This window comes from Pelodiscus sinensis, chromosome Z, assembly GCF_052426305.1.
Source record: "Pelodiscus sinensis isolate ZL-2025 chromosome Z, ASM5242630v1, whole genome shotgun sequence".
Classification (NCBI taxonomy): Eukaryota; Metazoa; Chordata; order Testudines; family Trionychidae; genus Pelodiscus; species Pelodiscus sinensis.
In genome coordinates this window covers 27,889,122-27,906,559 of record NC_143085.1, presented here as the reverse complement: position 1 = coordinate 27,906,559, position 17,438 = coordinate 27,889,122, and the positions used below count along the sequence as shown (strand labels likewise).

At 45.1% G+C, this 17,438-nt stretch overlaps 1 protein-coding gene across 28 annotated transcripts in view; it reads right to left on the bottom strand.

Annotated features, from left to right (window-relative positions):
• The window catches only part of NCOR2 (nuclear receptor corepressor 2), a 511,248-nt gene that overhangs the window by 306,315 nt on the left and 187,495 nt on the right, over positions 1-17,438 (bottom strand). For all 28 annotated transcript variants that reach the window (XM_075898492.2, XM_075898501.2, XM_075898481.2 and 25 more), the window contains one exon: positions 1,735-1,915. In XM_075898492.2, coding sequence (XP_075754607.2) covers positions 1,735-1,915 — 181 coding nt within the window. The remainder of the gene's footprint in view (positions 1-1,734; positions 1,916-17,438) is intronic.

Here is a 17,438-nt window from a genome sequence, read left to right as displayed (position 1 = left end):
ACACAGGATGGTAGTATATTATCCGCATATTACAGCAAAGGAAACTGAGGCCAGACAAGAGAAGCGACTTGTCCAAAATCACACAAGGAGGGAATGGCAGAGATAGGAGTAGCACCTAGGTCTCCCAGCTCAGTGCTCTATCCAGTCAGCCACACTGGCTACGTATGTAGATCTATATATGGATAGGAAAATCTCTTCCTCCACTAGAATCAACATGAAGTCTCGAGGAGTGCTGTCTTTCACCTGCCTGGTTGGTGAATATACAGTGTCGGAGATTTCCGGCTCTGCACAAGAAACAGGTCGGGAAGGAGAGAGCAAAGCTAGCAAAGACAAAGATGTAAAAACCAAGGCGTATGATGAATAAGTGTGAACACCAAGGTGCAGCTAAAAAAAGCAGTGCTAGAACAAGGGCCAAGTATCTACAAAGATGGTGCTAAGCGGGGATGAGTGGGCGACAAAACACATGTACACTGTGCCATTTCACAAAGCAGACAGCATCCATGGAAGGGACGATCTTCAGTCACTCGTGAACAAGTCGCTGACAGGACAGGGAGAGAATCGCAGGCTAGAGTGTAGAAGAGGTGCTCCTGTCAGTCAGACACCAAGTCAGAGGGTGGTCACACTAGTGAAGACTTACTTCAGCTCAGATAACAGTGCAGCTGTACCAAGAGTGGAGAAATATTGCTAAAGATTTTAATAGAAGAGTGAGCTGGAGGGCTCTATATTAGAAAGAATATCGCACATTAACTGAGGCTTAGGCTATGATAGAATCCTGAGCCTTGAGACACATGCACATTATATTAGCTTCAATGAAAACCTACACCCTCTGGAACAGCATATCCAGTAGGGATGTTAATGTTTTACCGGTTACAGTTAACAGGTGGAGGCTGAAGCAATCTCCTGCCCACCAGCCCCACAGGGTCTGACAGAGGGAGAGGTTTTCCAGCCCACCCAGAACAGGCTGTATTTTCAGCAGGCCTGACCCGGGTGCACTAGCCCTGCTGAAGCAGCCTCCGACTGTGGCAGGGGAGGAGGGGCGCTCCAGCCTAGCTATGGCAGGGGGAGGGGGCAACTCCAGCCCAGCCACACCCTGCCCCGTTTAATCGGTTAACTGATTAAACTTAATGTTTAACTGGTTGACTAATTAATCAGGCTTTTACAACCCTAAAATCCGGGCCACTGTTTAGCACCCGACAACATTTAGCAGAGTGACAAAGCCAAGAGAGGCCATAACTTATGTGAGGCACCTTCAAGGAACCAGACAATCACAGGCCTCACAGACACGGCTAATGTGTCACAGAGCCACAGATTCTGTGACATCCAGAAACCTGTGTGACTTTTTCTGTTTCACCCTTGGGTGGTGGGCCCGAAGCTGTAACTAGTGGGGGACCCCTGCAGTTCCCAGCCTCTGTAGGTGCCCAGAGCTCCCAGCCAACGCAGGTACTGGAGCTCCCCTCTCCCACAGCAGGGCTAGGCATCTCATCTTTCTGCCAGCCCATTCTATCACTGGTTATTTTTAGTAAAAGCTGGGGACTGGCTTCCACCAATTTTTGTTTATTGTCCATGACCTGTCCTTGATTTTCACTAAAAATAACAGAGACAAAATCTTAATCAGACACATAGGCAACCTGCAGGAGTCAGAGAGAAAAGCAAATGCAATTCCCACCGGTTGCATATAACACTTAGCCTGCACCTACTTAGTTTCGAAAGACTGCGTGTGACTCTTTTCCTTACCTTTGAGAGATCTTCCATCCCTGCCTGCTGATTTTGGTTGAGTAAAGGCGAGTGCCGCATCAATGGGTCTGGCAGCAGGTCTAGCCGTGGTCGTTTTGTTTCAATGAACTCTATTTCCGACTGTTTGCTCATGTCAGAGAGATAGGAGTGGGGCTCCGCTCTCAAGTGTAAGTCCTGAGACCTAGGGAGAAAGACAGAGGCAATTTGAGAGTTACAAGCAGCCATTCTAGCAGACACAGGGCTCTTTCATTTCCACATATTAAGAATGCCTAATGGGTTATAACCAGTCATGGGAGGATAAAGTGTTTGACTTGATTTACACTTCCTAGAAGGGAGGAGGATACCCTCTCATGAGTCACGGCTTTGGAGAGTCTCACAAATCTTCACACACTCCTTGTAATGGGAGCCATGTTTCTCAATAGCTCAGTTGCTACAAAATATTACTTTCACCAGCATTTGCTTCATAATGAGTCAGAGCACCCAGCATTTACCAAGTCTGTCCAAATTGCTCCTGCTCAAGGAGAAACGGATGTTACAAAAGCAAGATATACAATGGCCTTTCATTAAAGGAGATGCCCAATCAAACTTCAAAGAACAGGTGCCTGTTTGCTTATTGTGTGTCTCTTCTAGATTGATACGTAGCCTTGCTTCAGTAGGAGGTTTTGCATATATACACAGATGAATGTATTATCTTAATGCATATACCTATCTTCCCAATAGAACAAGTTATTTTTATAGATCTCACTGATTCAAAAGCAGGATGAAAATAAATCCTCTGCTCTCACAAATAATACTTTTTGTAAGACCTGAGATTTTTTTCAGTAACAATTGGTTTATACTAAAAACAATGGGGTTTATTCATTTGCAAAACAGGAATAACCATATATCGTCTCCCCTCATGGGGTTGCTGTGCTCATGTCTATGAGGCACTCAATGAGCACGGTGAGGGAGTCCATAAAACAGTTTGGGGGCAGATAACTACTGAATCTGCCCCAGGATTGTTGTCCCTCCCTCGCTGTAAATGGGAACAGTGAAACTGCTCCTGTGGAATTCTATAACAGCATCGTCCAGCTCCCCTGCTATCCACTGGATCACAGGGTTACAAATGGCCAACCAGCCAAGTCTGAATGGCTGAATCTCCGTGTTTAACATGTTTGCTTGTTAAAAGGACCTCAGACTCAATGAGCACTGCATATACCTTTAATTACCATATGGAAAATGTGTGTTCCACTGCCGGAGAATTTATTGTTCTTAAGAAGGGGAAGAAAATTAAATTAGCACTAACCATGTGCCCCTGACGCTGGTTCCATGAGAAAACTGTACCACTCAAAGCTATTAAAAGGTGTGGACTCTATCAATTCAGTTCACATTGGGATTACCTATTTAGTCCTGCCATTGGAGCAAGATGGAATCTGGGAAGAAAGAGTGAGGCTGACTATGCGCACCTCTCCCTCACTTTAATCCAATTCACGCGCAAGTCTTGACATCTCTAGATGTCAAGGTCCTCTTTGAATACGATGGACAAACAACAACAACAACCTATTTTTCACCCGCTAAAACCTAACAACATTAACAATGACAGCAATTGTTTTTCCTATTATGAAGAGTTTCCCCAGCACAAACCTTTCCTGGGGAAATTGTAAAGGGACCATACAAAACCACATAAAATCCTTTCGTAGCCCCAGCAAGAACCTTTGTTGGGGCGGAGGACAGCGGGGATGCACAGGGTTTGTAGAATGTATAGGACAGCCCTGCAGTTTTATCACTGAAGTCAACAAATTCAGAGCTTATACGATACTTTAAAGACAATGTAACAGGATAGTTCAATTCTTTATCACGGGCATTATGACTTAAGAGTTACTAGATAGCCATTGAGTTACGTAACAGCCTATGAAGCGGCTGGAGTGGGAGTGAAGAGCATTCACAAGACAGAGCGCTATAGTCACAGGTGACAGCTAGATTCCCCCATAAACACCCTAAAACATTATCTGCCGTATTAAATTGTTAATTAAACATCTGGGGAGAAAATAAAACAGGAGATGGTCCAAAGCTGACCAAAGTCAAAATACCTTAACAGGCTTTGGTTTAATTAGGTCCAAAGCAGTTAAGGACAGAAGATGCTCTCCTGAAAATATTACGGAACAGTCAGCGTGATGTAAGATTTCCAGATCAAATGCATTTAGTTTACAAGTTAAAAAAAACCTTGCCCCTCAACTGCTGGGCTTGCAAACTCAGCTTGCAGTTCCAAGAATCAAGCCAGGAGATTTACCTTCTTGCACAACACCGCCAGTCACAAAGATTCTGTCAACCAAACTATACTGTCACTGACAACCCCATTGTCTGCCATGGGCTTGGCATAGTTTAAACTACTGGAACTCAGTAAACAATTCTGTAGCTAGTAGGGATACACAGTTAACCAGTAACTCTGGGCTCCTCGGTTACTGTGAATGGTTACACGCAGGCTCCCAGGGAGTCAACTACCACCCTGTGCTGCTAGCGTATCAGAGCCTGCAGAATGGGATGGCAGCCGGTACCCCGGGAGCAGGGCAGGAGCTGGGAGCCAGTACGCCCTGGGAGCAGGCTTAAAAACTGGCTCCCACTGTGCACCAGCTTGCAGGTTGCTGGCTGCAGGTGGGTGTAACCTCTGAAATTTTCAGAGGTTACATGGTTATCCAATTACCCGCTTTTTAACATCCCTAGTTGATACACAAAAAGGAATAAAATTAAGCTTGTTGACTCGGGGCACGTCTGCACAGCAGGGCTAAACTTGAAATAAGCTACGCAACTTCAGCTATGGTTATTGCATCCACACAGCAGTGATTTTGAAATAGAGCACTCTTCCTCAACTTTCCTTACTCCTCATACAATGAGGGTTACAGGAGTCAGAGTAAGAGGCCCATTATTTCGAATTTATTTTTAAATAATGGGCTTGCTGTGTAGATGTGCACTACGTGATTTTGGAATAACTGACGTTATTCTGAAATAACACTGTTGTATAGAGACATAGCTTCAGAGATGAGGTGATAAGAGGATAAAGAGTAGTTCAACACTTGCATTATTTTTGCTACTTAAGTCTTCAAGTATAGCAGAGAGGAAATCTACCATTTACATAGCTACTTTTCAGAGTATGGCAGCTCTTTGACGCTGAAATATAGATAATTTCACTAAAATAATATACCATGCTTCTGGTCAGCTTTGAAACATTCTGTGGCACCTTTCAAGTTCCCTGTTGGCCTGCCCAGTCCCGGGCAAATTCTGTCTGTCCACAGCTGCAGTTCCACATTTCATGTTCCACTCTAACACTAAATACAAAATAGCAACTGCTGAGCAGGGAAAGTGTTGAAATATTTCAACACCCAGACTCTGGTGCATAAAGATAATTAAAATCAGATTCCTATTTTCTAAAAGCATATTTTGCCAAGAAACCGCTAATTGCCAAGGATAGCTTAGTACTTGCACACGCACACACATAGACACACAAACCCAACCCCAAAACCACACGCCTAGATTCAGGCATATTCTTAACATTAAGAGAGATATTTTTAACAGAGAAAATAATACAATTTTAAAAACAACATTCTCTATCGTGACGCAGGCCTATACTGTGTCAAGCAACTATTGCATTATAGGTTGCTGTTTATTTCCATAGCCACTGGAACTTCTATTGACTTACTGAGGAATTTCACACTGCTCCTGAACTTACTTTTAACCCATACAAGTCCTTTGGCCTTTCTTGTTCTGAAATAAAATGCTACTGCTAAAAACTTTCACACCTTTCATTCTCCACATTCACACCTGTACCAAGATCTTTGCAACGGACTTTTATGCAGCAATGGCCATGCCATTAGAGTAAACATTGCTCCAGCTAGAAAAATGTGTAGTTGTAGTCTGATTGGGTTAATGTTACCTCTTCTCCAAATTAGGAGTGCTGAGACAATGTGTAAAGTAGGGGTACTGAGAGCCATTGAGCCAAACTGTAAACCCTAAATGGAAACTATTTCAAGCCACGGAGCGCAGCACGCCCATGCACCTAGTTCCAGCACCTATGCTTCAAATAATTCCTCACCTGGCCATTTTATTCCTGAAATTAAAAAAAGCAGTATTTTTAATTTTACATTCAATTGCATGGCCACTAACAATACACCAACCCTCAAGTGACTTAGTAAGCAATTCCCAGTGCAATCAAATGTGTATGGTGAGTGTTCAAAACACTGCAGTGTTTGACATTCCTGCAGATGTCCTCCTACAAAATGATTTTTGACATATTATAAATATGTGGCTGCTTTAAATCTGTCCTATTGATAAAAGGAGGGGTGTGGGCATAGGCTCGCCAGGTTTGCCTGAAAGGACTAGGAAAGGGTTAAGTAGGTTTTGTAGTTTCACTGAGTAAGGTGTCTCCTTGGCTGGACATAAGAAAGGGAAGAATGTTTTCTTTAGGGGGAGATAGATGTAGGGGGTATGCTGAGCAGGAGGGACCCTGGGACCAATGAGACCAAGGAAGACCCAAGCTGACCTTCTCACTTGTTTTGCTAGCAAAGTCAAATCCCAGGGAGAAGAGAGCATGAACTTTTCAAACTACAAAAGTAATAATAATATTAAAGTTCTTGTATTGACAAAAATTGCCCTCAGTGTCTCCCAGAAGCACAAAACTTTGTTCCTCAAGTCAACTGAGCCTTTGATGTTCCCTTCTAGTTTTTTATAACCATGTTCTCCAAATCTTTTACACTATGATATGTTTTTCAGACTAATTTCTATTTCTCTGGTAGTAATGAAGCTTTTTATTATTTAAATGGAATCTTTAAAGGCAGGCTCTCTACACCAGCAGGACCCACTCCCGCGAAAGGGACCAAAAATCTGAGGTTTTTGATATGTGCACACAGCACATTCCCTAAACTGAGTTTGGTGCCTTCCTGGTCAAGAGACTGGACATGCTCAGAGAGCTAGGCTAAGAGAATCCTGCAAACAGGAGAGATGTTGAAACTTACAAGAAGCACACAACCCACACAACAGGACGCAGGTGCCCCCCAGATGCCCACACGCACAGGCATCTGCATCCTGGATTGGTTCTGTAAGGTTGCTAGGAATGTAGTTTTAATTTATAATGAGTCTGGAGTCCCCGCTTTGGTGAAAAAACATCCTTTCCAGAGGTCTGGCAGGAAAAACTGCCTGGGAGTGCACAGCACGTTGCTGGCAGGACATAGATTAACGAGGATCATATAAAAGAGGTGCCATTTCCAAAACAAGTAATCGTCTGGACTCGTTAACTTCAGTAATTTTTTCTTTGAAATATACATCAGAAAAATCATTGTACACCAAGACTCCCAAACTGCGAGACTTTCTTTGGAAGCGAGGTAACATCATAGGAAATGGTGACAATCCAATACCAGTCATATCCTGTTTCACTCTGAGAACCAAAATCTCCAAGCTCTATGGGTGTGTCTAAACTACATGGCTCCATCGATGAAGTCATGTAGATTAGGCTGATAAGCAAAGGGAAATGAAGCCACGATTTAAATAATTGCGGCTTCATTTAAATTTAAATGGCTGCAGCGCTGAGCCGACAAACAGCTGATCAACTGTTTGTCGGCTCAGTGCGCTAGTCTGGACGCTCCTGCACCGACCTGAAAGCCCTTTATCGACCTCCCCGTTATGCCTCGTAGGATGAGGTTTACTGGGGAGGTCAATAAAGGGCTTTCATGTTGGCGCAAGAGCGTCCAGACTAGCGCGCTGAGCCGACAAACAGCTGATCAGCTGTTTGTCGGCTCAGCGTGGCAGCCATTTAAATTTAAACGAAGCCGCGATTATTTAAATTGCGGCTTCATTTCCCTTTGCCCAGTAAACAAATCTACATGGCTCCATTGACGGAACCATGTAATTTTAGACACTCCCTTTGAGACTGGGGAAGCTGGAGCAGGGTTGTGTGACAGAGCATGAAATTCTGGCTCTACTAAAGTCAATGTGAGAAACCTCTCATGGATTCCAAAGAGGCCAGGAATTTATCCACAGTGTTTACAAAGGATAAAAGCAGCTAATCTATATGAGGGCTCCCAATTTTGTTCACTCAGGGGGAGCAGAACCAGAGTTTGCACCAATAGCATCCCTGGGGTTCTTGGACCCACCACCAACCCTGCGTGTTCTGAAACTCAACTGCGGTTCTACACTCACATCTCTCTTACTGGGGCAGTGGAGCATAGCAGCTGGAGTCTTTAGCAGCGGGTGCAGGCCCCAGAGAGTGGGGATTGAGCAGGTGGTAGTTGGACCTGGGCCCTCCCCACTCCACTGGGTCCCAGCCCAGGCCCTGTAGCAGTGGCGTGGCCCACTGCTTGCTTAGAGGGGAATTCTACCGTAAAACACTGAGCTCCACAGGATACAATCTTCCACTCTGGGCTACTTCCTACCAGTCTCCATTGGCCTCCTTCCAGGATCCTTCCTCTGGCTCCTCTGCCCTGGCACTGGTATCTCGCTGGCTGGTCTCCAAGTCTAGTCCCTCTGGCAGTTCACCTGCAGGAGCTCTGGCTGTGCCGCCTTCCTCCTCAACAGCCAGCCCAGACTGAGCCTCTCCCAGGCCTTTCTACCTGGGCTACATTCCGAGCATGCCCAGCAGGATCGTAAGGGTAGGACTTTTTCAACCAGGTAAGCCGGATTAGTCCTAGCTTCCCCAGTCACAGACACCAAAGCATGGGGCTGCATCCCTGACCATCTTGGCTAACAGCCATTGAGGTACCTCTCTTCCATGAACTTATCTGATTCTTTTTTGAACCCAGTTATACTGTAGGCCTGGCAACGTGTTTGGCAGCATAACTGTGGACTGTCTGAAGAAGTACTTCTTTGTACTCAACATTACATTTAAATATATTGTTCAATAGACCAGTGGTTGGCAGAGTTGCCACATTCTACTGGTTTCTGTCCAGACACTTTTTTAATTACCAATACACTTGAACTTCTCTGGTCTGAGACATTCTGGTCTGGAAACATCCGTGGACCATGGATGTTGCTGGAACAGAGAGCCCCTGTGGCTGGGAGTAGGGGCCAACTGGGAGTCCAGTGGCAGAGGGAGCCTGGATGAAAGCATAACAAGTGGACAAGGGCAGCAGTGGGGTTTGTGGCCAGGAAACAACCCTGGAAGTAGAGGCTGGCAGCTGGGTGGGGGATTGACCTCCCCTGATCTGACAAACTGCCTCCTTTGGGAACCACCATGTCCCGAGGGTGCCAGACCAGGGAGGTCCAACTGTACTACTACAGTGACACAAACATAAAGCAAGAGCATGTAAAGTGAGGTGCATGCTGATTTCCCACAGCATTGACTGTGGGAGCCAGGTGCTCCCTCAGCATCCAGTCAAAGCACTGCTATGGTTCAGTTGGCACATCCTGCAAATTCAAGAGGGACATAAGCACAGTGAGCAAAATGATCCTATACCAGGAGACCAATCAGTTTCGACAATCTTGCAGCCCACCGAGACAAAGAGGGCTACTCGTGCAGCCTGCTCACTAGCCTCTACCAAATCTGCACTAGACTCTACCAAATCCACCACTCTCAGACAGATGTCAAAATTCCTTTGAAAATTAACAGGTATAAAAAGGACTGGGTTTATAACAAATGCCAAATGTGTCAGAGTTCAACCACCCCTTATCTCTAAAGGCATTCAGAAAAGCAGGAAGAAATATCTAGGCCACGTTTAAAAAACAATGCAGCATCTGTTACGGTAGGTGTGCCATTTGGCAGCTGAAGGAACACACAAAACAGACAGAGCGAAAGAATCCCTCTGCCAGTCACTACTCACTGAGAAAAAGCTTACGGGACTTGACAAAATAGAGCACATGCCAAAACTGGCCTAGGATTGACAGCATCCTTGTACATAGCCTAATGGCATTAGAAGGGTTCAGCAGACGAACTGTGCAAGTGTTAGAGCTCACCCCTTGCTTGAATTTCGATTTTTCCAAATCTCCACATTGTGGTTCTTCACATTGCCACCAGTGGAAAGTTCTGCCAAAGAGCAGGCAGCTTTGTGTCAACAGCCTGGCACAAACCCCTCCTCTGCCCCTGCTGCTGCTGCCTTGGTATCAGAAGCAGCAGTGTGAGGAGGGTGAGGCAGATGGGAGCCATACAGCTTTTAAGCCGGCTCCCTGTGTGTGCTAGCTCCTGCCGAGCCACCTGTTCCCTTTTCCCCATGCTTCTGCCTCCCACAGAGGCTTTTAAGACCGTTTTTAAGCTGGCTCCTCATAAGCACAGAGTCCTGCTTCCCCCTCACATGTAAATTTACACATGTAAATGTATAACCACTAAAACATTTTAAAATAAACCCAATTCTGTCACCGAAAAGCCGGCTTCCCATGAGCACTGTGTCTGCCTCCCCCTCCCACACTACAATCTCTGTAGGAGGCAGCAGCATGGGAGGCAGCAGGCAGCTCCATGGGAGCTGACACAAAAGCTGGCTCCCCATGTGCAACCAGCTCCTGCCTCCCTCTCTCCCTGCTGATACAGAGACAGGGGTGGGGGAGGGGAGCTGCATGTAACTGAGAGGGTTAACCAATGAGCCTGGGCTCAGTGATTAACCCTGTACTCAAGTACACATGAACATCCCTATTGAAAACTTTTGTATTTAAAAGCTTTACACACAGGCTGTATTATTCATGCACAGAACCAGCATAAACCTTAACACTGTCTCATGTGACAGTACAAACTTATTCTACTCAAAATGGACAGATACTCTGTGCACATTCTTGAAAGCTCTTCTTTCCCTAGACCTTTAAAATTAGGAGTGTAGATGGAGAATTCTTAGGAGTTCATGCCAGTGCTAGAATCACCATTTATCCTGAAGACTATAGGGTTGTCCCAATTTCACTAGGGCAGATACATACCTTGAGAGATTATTTTCCCTCCCTGGAAAAGAACTCTGGATCAGAGTATGATTGCAGGGAAACTGAATCATGAAGCAACTTACACAAACATCACTGCATCACAATGAAGTTACAGATCACAAAGCAGCAATGCAAATGAGTTTGCTTCATGGGATGAAAATTTGTAATGATGAGACAGCTACATTTCTAGTTTTAATTAAAAAAATATGAAAACCTCAGGGATGATCAACCAAGCTTCCTCCCATTACTCTAAGCAAGCCACACTGGTCCCGTCACACAAAGCCCTCACCATTCTAGGCCAGGACTTCTCAGATCACATGTTCTCCCAGCATGCCAAAGGAGAGAAGTTGAAACTACCATGTTAATTTCATCATGACCTCAACCTCAATTGAATCCAGGTCTTTGGAAAACCAGACCTAGTTAGTAAGGATCCCGTGCCTAATGCCAATTTTACAAAAAATAAAAAATGCTATATTGAAAACCCATCCCTTCTATAACAGGTGCTAGGCACCTTAACTCAACCTAGCTTCAGTGGGAATTGAAGAGGTCTGTTGGAGAGGTTCTTAACACAGGAAACCAGTATCCAGATGTTACCCAACTGCTGCTTTCATCTATTATTTTCCCACATTAATTTGAGCGAAAAAAATCAGAATAGGAACATAATTTTAAATTTGTGGAAAAAAACACCCAAAACACAGAGGGGCTGTGGGTGGAGTGAATTGAAACCAGCGCTACACCCTTTAGTGTAAAAAGGGGGTCCCCATTAAAATGGGACCTTCATTAAGCAGAATAAATAAAATTGGAGCAACAGCACTGTTAATTCCAAAACATTTGGTGCCCATTTTAGTGCCAACTCTGATGAAGATGGAAAAACTGCACATTATTTCCTTAGCTGCATTATTGTGGAGGCTTTCCACATATTTCCAACTCCTACGACTCCCTGGGCTCATCAGTCAGGGGGATTAATTATTTTCAATAAACACAGTAATTAGGCCTTCCCTCATTCTACAGTGCATGTGACTACTTCTGAATGCTGCAGAAACCTGGCAGCCAATTAACATACACTAAGTACCATTATTGTCAAAGGGAACATACTTCCCATCAGTGTCAGGTAACTCTTTAAAACCTACTAGTGAATTGGTGGAGAAACTCCAAACATAGGCATGGCTCACACACTAGTGATATAATCTACCTCTTCTGAAAAAAGCGATTCACTTTACCATCGGTAAACTATAGTAAATACACATCCCACATATTACAGCTACAATTTCTTCCAATTAAACCATTATCTGGCCATATGTTCATGTGTTAATAAAAAAACTTCACTTAAAACCATCATACATACCACACAAATATGCACATACGCACCTGCCACACTACCCTCAGCTCAATTATTCTCATTACTCCTGCAGATTAAAATTGAAGAAATAAAAAAAAAGCTCAGCCCTATAACCTTGCCATGACATTCCTTTGCAAGTATTCATGGTACGACTTGTACCAACAGCAGATCCTGAAATACTTTTCCTAGCTCCTTCGTGCCAGCTGGCGCAGCCAACTGAACAAGCTAAAGGGAAATCTTGCAGCTCCTTCCAAGAAAAAGCCTGCAAGTGAACTGTCAGGGAGAGCAGCACGTCAGTGAGATGAATTGCAGAGGTGAATCTCCCAAAGCAATCTTGCTCCTTTCAAGCCAGGATTACAACAATGCTAGCTCCTAGCCATCCCCAGAGTGCATGGATAGTTCCTCCAAGATCCAAACCCAGAGAAGTTCCCTTCCCTAGAGATGTTACCCTGCTTGTGCAAAGGGAAGCGTTAGCAGCAACTCCAGTAACATGCTCAGCAGGTCCAGGATTCCCCATATGGGAGGCAGGGAAAGCTGACAGCAATATCCTCTCATTAGCAGCCAATGGGAGCAGTGCCGGAAAGGTGACAGCACCAGGACTTCAGGGTTGCCGAAATCTTTTCATCCAGCAGCCCAGCCCCTGCAGATGCAGCAGGGGAAATCCTGTGAGCATAGCTCCTGTGCTGTGGAGATCCGGCGCGCGCATGATGCCTTCCTGGAGAGACCTGATGATCACTACCTATCTGAAAGGACTTCCCAAGAGGTTTGTGTGAAAGTCAGCTCCAGTACCACCACCAGGTCTATTGCCTGCCCTTTCTGAGTATCTGTCTGTGCCCTTTTTCATCCCAACAGGTTTCAAGCTATACTCATTTCTTGGGCAAACTTCCCCAATGTTGCCCTGCCAACAAGCCAAAACCCTCATCTGGCATGACCACCTCCAGCAGCAAGAGTACTTTCCTCTCCACAGCCCACTCAACTGAGGGGGAAGAACTGAGCTGGGCATGTTCCTGCCCTGGGAAAGGACTGACACCAAATGCATTTCCATACATCCCAGGCACCAAACAGCCACAGCTTTCTGTCACTACAAACATGGAGCTGGATTTGAACTGTTGCCTTGCAATGGAATGCTCTACAGCAGGGGTGGGTTCTATGTGCGGCCCATGAGACATTTTGTTTACCATTACCCATGCCCAGTATTGCCAGATTCTGCTGGTTTTCATTTGCGTAGGCTTTTTTCCTACCAGCGTTACTAAGGTGACATACACGTAAAGCAATGGCATGTGACATGAAGTGAGTGCTGATTGAACACAACACTAACTGTGAGAGCCGTTTGCCCCCTCTGCAACAAAAGCACTGTTATGGTTCAGTGGACACACACACGCAAATTCTAGGCACGCAAGCTAAACTACCAGACTGTGCTGGTTACGACAACCTTGTGGCCCACTGAGAGGAAGGAGGCCGCTCTTGCAGCCCCCTCACTGGCCTGGGTTGTCCAGGGCTGTTCTATAGCCTATTCCCATTTCACTAAGCTCCTCAAGCTGTTCCTCAGTGACAAAAATAGCAGGGTAGAGACAGACACTGCCTGGGCCCCACCCCTTTCAATAACAATCCCAGGCAAAGGGCGCTCTACAAGTCCAAGGGATCTCAGTAGGTATTTCAAGCATTGTGGCATTCCAATGAGAGAGGTCCGTGGTGTCACCTCCACGTACAAAGCACCAAGGGAACACAATGTCAGGCCAAGTCTAGACACTGTCCCTTGGTCTCCTCATTCCCAGGTCACACTTTCCTTCTGTGCAAAGTAATTTGGCTCAACCCCTTATTGATGGAGCAGCATCAATAGTAGCAACCCGGTCACCCTAACGGGCACTCCCAGAGAGACAAGCATTGGATGGGTCAGAAACACTGAATTTCCCTTTCCAGGCATGGTGGCTGGCATGCTGACCAGGCAGCATGGGGAAGTCTGCTTGGGTTGTATCTGTTCTCTGAATAAATGCAGGTCTTCAGTCTCCAGGGCCAGCAGTCTCGCACCTTCCACTTGTACCAGACTCGCTCGCACTTACTTTTTTTTTAAAGGGGAGGGGAGTGATTCTGACAGAGCACCAGACGCAGCAGCCAACACCAGACAGCCTGTTTCCTTTCTGTATATTCTAAATTAAATGTGTGGGAGGCAGTGGGGGGGAATGCATCAGCCTAGAAATCCATAAACAAGCAGCTCTCACCTATGGCAGCTGCATGCCAGGCAGAGTATTACACCAACGAAGGCAGGATAAGACTCTTCCTTTCAGTCAGAGCACACGTTTGTGCTTCCCAACCACCCACCCCCAATTCACAGACATGATTTGTGTTTGCCATCCCTCAAAGCCCTGCGTGCTGAGAGCCAGCTGCCTCTGCTTGCAGCCAATCACTCAGAACACTGGAACAAAGCCAAAGTGCTTACAGATGCGCCTTCCTTGAACCTGCCAAAAGCTACCCAGATTCCTGGTCGCCTCCTCTCTCCTCAGCCCTGGGGTTTGCTTCTGTGCCAGGGAAACCAAAACTATTCACTGTGACACATACATATTACCATCCTGCCTTGCTCCAGCCAGAGGGCAAGACAACAGGGACATTTCTCTGCCTTTTATTTAGCAATTAAAGTATGTAAAAGAGAAGCTATTTCTAATCAAAATTATTCCAAAGAATTTTTGAATCTTATTTGCATATATAGTAGAACTTCAGAGTGGAGGCTGTTCATAACTCTGAAATGTTCCTAACTCTGAACAAAGCATTATGGTTGTTCTTTCAAATAGTTTACAACTGAACACTGACTTAATGCAGCTTTCAAACTTTACTATGCAAAAGAAAAATGCTGGGGACGATCTTTTTTGGTCTTTTATGTTTAACACTGTACTGAACTGCTGGGTTATTTTGGTCTCTCCTGGCTGCACACTTTCTGTTCCAAATGAGGTGTGTTGTTGACTGGTCATTTTATATTTCTGAGGTTTGATAGCAGGGGTGGGGAACCTAAAGCCTGTTTGGGGAGAGGGGGCAGATGTGGGCCCTGGCTTGCATGGATCAGGCCCCTCAGGCTTGGGGCTCCCCTCTACATTGGGAAGCCCATATTGTCACTCCAGCCCCCACACTGCCTTCCCATGGGGATGAAGCACATAAAATCTACTAGTTTACATACACACACGTGCTCTTGTGTAGGAGGGGAATGTGGGGAGAGTCTTTCTCCTCAGTCGGTGAGACATTGTTTAGCTTTTTTTTTTTTTTGCTTCTCACTTGTGTGCAGCCACCAACTGATTTTTCTGTGGGGACAATCCCAGATATTTTCTTTATTTATCCTGATCTACAGACCTTCCCCCATCTATAGTGACTTCACTAGTCATCCAGTCACGTTATTCCTTGCAAAGCCTACTGCATTCCTATCATCCACCTTTTCCACTGAGCAAAGGAACTACACTGTCCCTGATCATTCCTTTTATCAGTGCTTGAAGAGTTAAACACATACGATTCTTGGTCATACTGGCGGACACCCAGGGGATTTTTCACTTTCCTCTGCAGTATGGAGAATGGGTTACTTTCAGGTTTAAACTCATGTAAATGGTGCATTCTCTGTCTCTTAACATCATTATTTAGGGACTTCAGTCAACGTGCAGGAGGTCATACTAGATTAGTGGTAGGCAACTTGCAGCCCATCAGGTTTCTATGCCCATGAGACATTTTGTCTACTGTTACCTACACATAGGATTGTTAGATTCCACTGGTTTTTGTCCATGTTGGGTTTTTTCCCTACTAGTATTACTAAAGTGACAACATGTAAAACAAGGGCATGTCAAGTGAGGTGCATGTTGATTGTACACAACACTGACTGAGAGAGTCGTGTGCTCCCTCTGCATCCAATCAAAGCGCTGCTACAATTCAATCAGCACAACCCTGAAAATTCTAGACGCACAAATGCAGTTAGCAAAACTTCCCCTATCGCAACAGTCTTGTGGTCCTGTGAGATGAAGGAGGAACATTCATGCAGCCCACTGATGAGCCTATAGTACCCCTTTTTGGATTGGATGAATGTGATGGTCTCTTCTGATCTTAAATTCTATGAATCTATGACCATGCTACCCTGGATATGCTTTACTGTAAACAGTATTTCACACAGAATCATCTGCCTTGCTAAGTCCCTTTTGCATTTGGTGGCATAAGAATTGCTCATGTAAAAATGCCAGGCAGACATAACAGCAGGTTGCTTTTGTATTCCCTCTGGTAGTCTGTTACAGGGAAACAGGAAATGAATATAAAAAGAATATACTGAGTTACTGAGTACCGTGAAACTGACATTGTTAATGGGCAAACTGTTCAGGATTTTGACAAGCTTCACTAGTACATTCATAATTGTAAAAATGAAAATGAGCTGTTTGGTATTCAGGTCCCATTTACAAAGGGAGGTTCAAGTAAACTGCTCTGATTCTGTTCTTGTCCAACTTTGTTTTGGTGCGTTACACTATGGAGAAGTTACCACTGAGAAATCAGAGCAAGTCAAAACAATGCATCCAGCAGAGAGATGGATTATTAGTCATCAGGACTGACACTACCTCTATGCACAAGTGCCTGAGGCTTGCATTCAATCCACACCACAAGTAGGTACATTCAGCAATGCTAACAGATGCAAGGGACAATTTCAGAATTGTGTTCTTCTGCTAAATTCCTCCTTATTTGGCTCAGTTTCATCAGTCAGAACCCCTCCTGCTGGGAAAGGAGGGCATATTTTGCATTTCTGACCAAAATCTGAACCTATTTTGGATCAGGGGCTACTGATCCACAGAAAAATCAGTCGAGGGCTGCACACAAAAAATCCTCACTGATGTGGTGCCCAACTAAGAAGAAGAAACACACTCCCCACATTCTCCTCACACACCAGAGCCTACTGGGGTCTAGCCTAGTAAATTTTGTGTGCTCCAGCACAGTGGGGGGTAGTGGAGGGGCTCCAGTGCCAGCACAGGCTCTCCAATGCAGGGGGGCCCTGAGCCTTGGGAGTCAGATCCAGGCAAGCCAGGGGCCTGGATCTAGAGTAATCAGGGTTTTATGTCTGATGCCATTCCATCATAAAACTCATGCACTTCGTGTGGAATGAACCTAATGAGTCTTTTCCTAGCTCTATGATGATTTTGGAGAAGCAGAAATGTGTTTCTGATCCAGCTATAACTGAGGGTTCAATGATTCAGGATTGCACTTAGCTATACCGAGCAGCAACAGTCGAACACACTTTTGCATACGTCTACTGTTCTACAGTTTTCATTTCACTTCTAGGCTACTTTTTTCATAACCACTCAGAGTCAAATGCAGAAGAGAAACTGTAACTTGGAGAATGTGGTGTTTTGCAGTGAAACAGAGAGCGAGAGTGCTGGCCTTTGTAACTGGTTAGCTTCTGTGGTTAGTGCATCTACATAACTGTTAGCCACACTGTATTTGCCTGAGCCACACATAAAACACCCTGCACATTCTCCCTGGGTTTATCAGTGAGTGTCAT